Here is a 6682-nt window from a genome sequence, read left to right on the forward strand (position 1 = left end):
CTCGTGTGTTGACAGGATCACAGAAGTACGAGGCTTCACTGACTCCCAGAAGGAGAGTACTTCAGGAGGAGGTTCAGTGATGAAGATCTGTCCAAGAGAATCATCTCACACATCAAGGCCTCCAGGAGCCTCCACATCATGTGTCTGATCCCAGTTTTCTGCTGGATCACTGCTATAGTTCTGGAGGACATGATGACCAGAGACCAGAGAGGAGAGCTGCCCAAACCCTGACTGACCTCTACTCACACTTCCTGAGGTTCAGATAAAGAGGAAGAAGCAGAAGTATGGAGGAAAGCAGAGACCAGAGGAACTGACTGAGGCTGACAAAGAACTCCTTCTGAAGTTGGGTCGGCTGGCGTTTGAAACATCTGGAGAAAGGAAACATCATGTTCTACTCAGAAGACCTGAAGCGATGTGGACTGGACGTCTCCGAGGTGTCGGTGTACTCAGGAGTTTGTACAGAGATCTTCAAGAGAGAGAGTGTGATCTTCCAGAAATCAGTCTATGCTTTGTTCATCTGAGCATTCAGAGTTTCTGGCTGCCGTCTACATCCTACACTGTTCACACTGACTACGTAAATCACTTCAATAGCGTTTATAATATCAGTTACACAGAAAGACACAGCGGTTATAAGTCTGTTCCTAAAATTTCTGAACCAAACCCTTTTCCAGGTTTACATTGATGTTTGCAAAAAACAATCCAGCATATCTCTTATGGCTTTCTCAGGAGAGCACTAATGAAATCTCTCAAAAGTAAAAATGGCCACCTGGACTTGTTTGTTCGCTTCCTTCATGGTCTCTCTCTGGAGTCCAATCAGAGGATCTTGGGTGGACTGTTGGATCAGAGGAGAACCACCCAGAAACCATCCAGAAGGTCCTCAACAACCTGAAGGAGGAGAACAGTGATAAAATCTCCCCAGACAGAAGCATCAACATCTTCCACTGTCTGATGGAGATGAAGGATCAGTCAGTCCATCAGGAGATCCAAGAGTTCCTGAAGTCAGGGGAGAAATCAGAGAGGAGACTGTCAGAGATCCACTGTTCAGCTCTGGCCTACCTGCTGCAGATGTCAGAGGAGGTTCTGGATGAGCTGACCTGCGGCAGTACAACACCTCAGATGAGGGACGACGTCGCCCTGATTCCAGCTGTGAGGAACTGCAGGAAGGTCGTGTAAGTAAAGATTTTTGGGGCCGGACATCGGCGTTTAAATCAAGCGAGTGATCATGTCAGGTAGCAATACCCCCTCCAGTGGTCATTCCTTCAATTCTTTATCTCCATTGCAGCGTCCATAAATAAAAAAAACAACAATTCATCCAGAAATGTTCAACACTGGCTGGATATAAGTTCAAAGGTCAATCCAGACAAACCAACATAAGGCAGGAATAATAGGAGCCACAAGTTAACTGACTATCATGAAATTACTGTCATGTCATTAAATCACTTTTGTTTGTTTGTATACATCGTATTCGAACGACAGAAAAAACACATTTTAACTAATGACACGTGACTATTTTGCTTCATTTGTTCAACGTAAAAACAGCCGGCCTCGTTGGTTTAAATGGGTGTTTTAGGTCTTTGTGGCGGTTCCGTTTGGAGCCTTTATGTGACCCACAAAGTTGTTGGAGCCTTTCCACACCCGTTAGGTGGCAACTTCATCACTAGCAACAAAAGGTGCAGTGAAATGATTTGAAGGGAAACAGGCAGATAGAACAGAAGCTGAGGGCAATCGATGCAACCAGAGACTCTGATGTCATCGATCGGATCGCTGAATTAAGACTTGACGCACCATCGTACAAATTGGATGAAATGCAAAATATCCAAAGAGCCGATAGACAGATAAAAAGATGCACGTTTCTTTAAACCATTTGCTATAATCATTTTAAATATTGAGTAATTATGAGCTGTTCTAAAATAAGACAAATGTTGAGAATAATTCAGTTGCATTTCAGATCTGATGGTCGTTCAAACTGTTGCTCTACGGTGTTGAATTTAGCTTTTCCAGGAAATGAGCTACATTGTGTTCAGGTAGATTCTCAGATGAGTTGATGAGAAATCCCAAAGTTTGACTCACTATTTTTGTTTCATACACAACAGACTGTCTGATAGTTTTCTTTCAACGAGTCATTGGGAAGTTGTGGCCTCAGCAATGACGTCAAACCCTTCTCATCTACGGGAGCTGAGCTTAAGCAAGAACCAAAGCCTGACAGATGCCGGAGTAAAGTTACTGTCTTCTGCAATGATGCATCCAAACTGCAGACTGGAGACGCTCAGGTCAGGAGGCCTCTGTTGGTCTTTTCTAAATTTCTTTACATTTTCTGCTTTTCTCTTCATTTTCAGATTTAGAAATGTGTTTTTATTTGCCCCATTTATTCCTTTTCCAGGCTGAGTGGCTGCAGGTTATCAGAGATCAGCTGTGACTCTCTGGCCTCGGCGCTGAGGTCCAATCCCTCCCATCTGAGGGTTCTGGACCTGAGTTGGAACCAGCTGAAGGATCCAGCAGTGAAGCTGCTCTGTGGTGCTCTCCAGGATCCTCTCTGTGAGCTGGAGACTCTCAGGTCAGTCAGAGATGATCCAGTACTTTCCCAGGTATAACTAGTTAGACAATAACTGTTTCCATGTTTGATCTTTGTTATAAACGTAGTGTTACAGTTCTCAGAAAAAAGACCACACAGGACAGATTTGCAGCATTAAATTGGTTGTGGAAATCTGTCCCATGTGAGGATGGTCATCAATGACTAGAAAGGAAGTATCAGTTGTAGATTTGTCTTGTTTTATTTTAGGCTGGCCACAAAACCGCCCAAACATTCAGACCAATCAAAAATGGTTCTTCCTGTCTTTTAAAGATCAGAAGGAAAACTAGCAAACCCAAAAGAAAGCTGCTGCAGTGTGCCATGCCCCTTCTCTCCTGAGAAAAGCCATCCCAAAAAAGAGAAAAGCCCAAGTGTGAAGTGAGCCCCTGTTAAACCTTGGTACCGAAAGCCTGCAGTCATTCTCATCTGAGGTGGCTTCATTCCAGCCAGAAGCCCAAACCTGCCTCCCTCTTAAAGGGGCAGCAGGTCAGTCCAACCACAGAAACCTTCATGAAGATCTGAAGCTTTCAGCATCCACAATTGTTGCACCTCACTTCCATTGGAGTCCAAATCAGAAGTCAACAAGTTGATTCTACACCCCGATTCTACACAATGCAACCATTTTAAAAAGTTTCCATCCATAAGTTTTCACACATTTTTATATAAATCTATTTGTTCATCGCCTCCTGTTGTAATGGTCATTAAAGAAAATGACCTTATTGGAGTTTTTCTCCTCACACAAATATGACTTTCTATGAACGATGCAATAAATGCAGCTGCAATCTAAGACAATATGGAAGTATGTGTATATAATAGTAGTGGAAGTAGCTCATAAAATAATACATTTGCTCTTCTCATCGAATCTTTCTATGTTATTAAAGAAAAACCTGCTCTTAGTCAACAACATCTAAGACATCAACCAAAAATCCTAATTTTATACAATCTAATATAAAACAGTAGAGAAGACTCTTTCTGCAGAGACCCTGGTGGCAGGAATGCAGAAGTATCACCTGCTCAACTTGGAAGGTGGAGCAGAAACCACCAGCTGAGAAGGTCCTCAGCCAGAGGAAGTGGTGGAGAACCATGAAACTTGCTCAGCTCCACCTCAGCTCCAGAGACGGGCTGAGCTGGAGCTGTGGCACCAGGTATCGCCCAGAAGAGCCTCCAACAAACAAGCTCTTCTCTTGGGAGGAGAGGGCTTTGAATCTCAGCTCAGTGTGCTTGTCTCTAGTAGGTGGCAGCTGCACCTTTTCCTGAGGTCCTTGTTGATGCCCTGAGGGGAATTGATGCTCCTGCAATGTTTTCTGGCAGCATTGAGCTTGCAGTGGGGCAATCAAACACACTGTGGGGGGGCTCTCTTTCCTTCTCTCATCTGGAGAACAAGTGACACCAGCTGCCAATCATTGTTGGAGAAATGTGCAGTCAGGGGAACTCTGCGTCCAGACTATAGCCACCCTTCCAGCATCCAGCAGTGTCTAAAACCTTTGGTTTGGTTTCACCAGAGAGTGTAGGGATTGCAGGGTCGCTGCAGCATCGCCCACAAGCTATCAGGAGTGGGTCGCTTTGTCCCAACTCCTGACAAGAGTTGAGTGCTATAGAGAAATGTGGTCTCACAAACTTGGAAGGTATTTTGACCTACACACACTTTACATACGCTGTAGATCTGGTCCAACCGCCTGAAAGAACCCAAAATAGGAACATACGGCAGATAAGCCGGTGCAGGACCAGAGGTTTGTTGCTTGGAAGCTGTGTTTTGCTCTGGTACATGTTGATTTTTATTTGTCTTCTCTCAAAATAATTGTTATTTTAGCCTAAGTCGGCTGCAGGTTATCAGAGACCAGCTGTGATTCTGTGGCCTCAGCTCTGAAGTCCAACCTCTCCCATCTGAGGGTTCTGGACCTGAGCTACAACACGTTGCAGGATTCAGGAGTGAAGCGGCTCTGTTCTGGACTGGAGAGTCCAAACTGTAAACTGGAGAGGCTCAGGTCAGTCTTCATTTTTCTACCTATATACCAGCTGCTAAGATGGTGAAGTGAGGCTGTTCTCAACACTGCTGTGATGCACCACATTAAAAACATTCCTTGGAATATCGTGAATTCAGGTCTGACCCAACTAAGAACTAACGTAGGTTTAGTACTGACACAGATAACATGCAGACCTGCACCGTATAACCTCATCCTGCATTTTTCAGATTGCGTTACTGCAGTTTATCAGAGATCAGCTGTGACTCTCTGGCCTCGGCGCTGAGGTCCAATCCCTCCCATCTCAGAGAACTGGACCTGAGTAAGAACCATCTGCAGGATCCAGGAGTGAAGCTGCTCTGTGGTTTTCTCCACTTTCCAAACTGCCGACTGGAAACTCTGAGGTAAACACCATTCTGAAAAATGTCCATTATTCCATCCGAGGGTCCTCACACTTTCTGAGTGTGTGTGTTGTGCCCAGTTCCTTCAGGAGGGGGGGCCACACGGGGACCACTTATTCATGATAAATTGATTTAAGGACAATGAAAAAGCCGACAGATGGTAACCAAAATGAGACAAAACTAGGTGAGGGTGCCTGGTAGACACCAGCCAACGAGGAGGGAGATGGTGAGGGAGACAGGAAGTCATCTAAGACAGGTTGTGCCTTTAAAGATGAGCCACAGGTGAGATGGATCTCCATGATGAGATGGGAGGGAAAGAGGTGGGAGAACCTGGGAAGAGTGAGGGCCAGAACAATATATATTCTCCTTTGGAACAGTGCAAACCTGAGAGGTTGGAATTGTGGTAATTACATATTACTATCATTTTTAACCTGGAACTAAATTAAATATTTACAGATCATGCCTTTGATTAACCTTTCAGATTAATACTGGTTTCACTTATAACCTTATAAAAGTTTCCCTTCTTTATTTAGATTAAGGAGCTGCAGCTTATCAGAGATCAGCTGTGGCTCTCTGGCCTCGGCGCTGAGGTCCAATCCCTCCCATCTCAGAAAACTGGACCTGGGTCAGAACCAGCTGCAGGATTCAGAAGTGAAGCTTCTGTCTGCTCTCGTAGAGAATCCAGACTATGGGCTGGAGACATTGAGACAGTAGCTGGTTGAAGCCAGTCAACTCCCGCTCATCTGCTGCATCACTCACTGACCACTGGTGAAGAGCATCTGTGGAAACATCTGCCGTCTACTCCCTCCATAGATGAAGAATTCAGTTTTTAAAAAGCGCTGGTGGACTTTCAGGAGATCAGTCGATGGTCGACAAAGCAGAAGCAGCTTCGCCTTGAAGTTAAATTAGTTCCTGGTATCACACAATGCATCTTTATAAAGTTCTAAATGGCTCCTCGGCCACTCTTAGAAGCATGGAAACATTCTCTTAATTGTCTCTTCAAATGTCTGTATTATACGTTACTATTTTACATCATGCCTTCAGAATCTTTAGGGTTTAGTATTTACTGTCTCTGTGACGTGGAGCATTGGAATATTTCAGCTGCAGCCAGCAAAAACCCATCAGAATGACGCTATCGGTGGGAACCACAGCTCATTTGACTTTAGTCAGTCTGGTCAATGTTATAGGATTTATTGCAATCTAATAAAAACTATGAAGAAATGTGGGAAATAGGAAATAAAAAGAAGCAAAATGACCAAATAAAACTCCCATGAATACTGTAAATTTAAAGATGTCAAGAATGGAATATCAGCTTAAATTTAATCAAACATAAAGTGTAAAGGCCTCCTTTAAGTTTACTGCAAAAATAAACACAAAATCAAGAGCGACACGCGCCAAAAACGTCTCATTCTCTCTTCTGTCTCCACTCATTCTTTTATATTCTTATTTATATTGGGTTGGGTTAGCATTAGGGTTAGCATTAGCATTAGGGTTAGCATTAGGGATAGGGTTAGCATTGGGATAGGGTTAGCATTAGCATTAGGGTTAGAGTTAGAGTTAGGGTTAGCATTAGGGTTAGGGTTAACATTAGGGTTAGGGTTAGCATTAGGGTTAGGGTTAGCTTAGGGTTAGGGTTAACATTAGGGTTAGCATTAGCGTTAGCATTAGGGTTAGGGTTGGAGTTAGGGTTAGCATTAGGGTTAGGGTTAGCATTAGGGTTAGCGTTAGGGTTAGCATTAGGGTTAGGGTTG

The 6682-nt window shown here is 43.9% G+C and overlaps 1 protein-coding gene and 1 long non-coding RNA gene across 2 annotated transcripts; both read left to right on the forward strand.

Moving 5' to 3' along the window:
* The first annotated feature begins 1103 nt into the window (after window positions 1-1103).
* On the forward strand, window positions 1104-2745 carry LOC130521293 (ribonuclease inhibitor-like). The gene is made up of 3 exons (XM_057024887.1): window positions 1104-1169; window positions 2094-2270; window positions 2381-2745. Exons 1-3 carry the CDS (start codon window positions 1117-1119, stop codon window positions 2589-2591), a joined length of 441 nt encoding a protein of 146 aa, XP_056880867.1. The 5' UTR covers window positions 1104-1116; the 3' UTR covers window positions 2592-2745.
* A 1661-nt stretch (window positions 2746-4406) lies between these two features.
* On the forward strand, window positions 4407-6332 carry LOC130521292 (uncharacterized). The gene is made up of 3 exons (XR_008949276.1): window positions 4407-4554; window positions 4761-4934; window positions 5465-6332. It is a non-coding gene; the product is annotated as an uncharacterized LOC130521292 (long non-coding RNA).
* Window positions 6333-6682: the final 350 nt, after the last annotated feature.

Source organism: Takifugu flavidus, unplaced genomic scaffold, assembly GCF_003711565.1.
Source record: "Takifugu flavidus isolate HTHZ2018 unplaced genomic scaffold, ASM371156v2 ctg849, whole genome shotgun sequence".
In the NCBI taxonomy this organism is placed as follows: domain Eukaryota; kingdom Metazoa; phylum Chordata; class Actinopteri; order Tetraodontiformes; family Tetraodontidae; genus Takifugu; species Takifugu flavidus.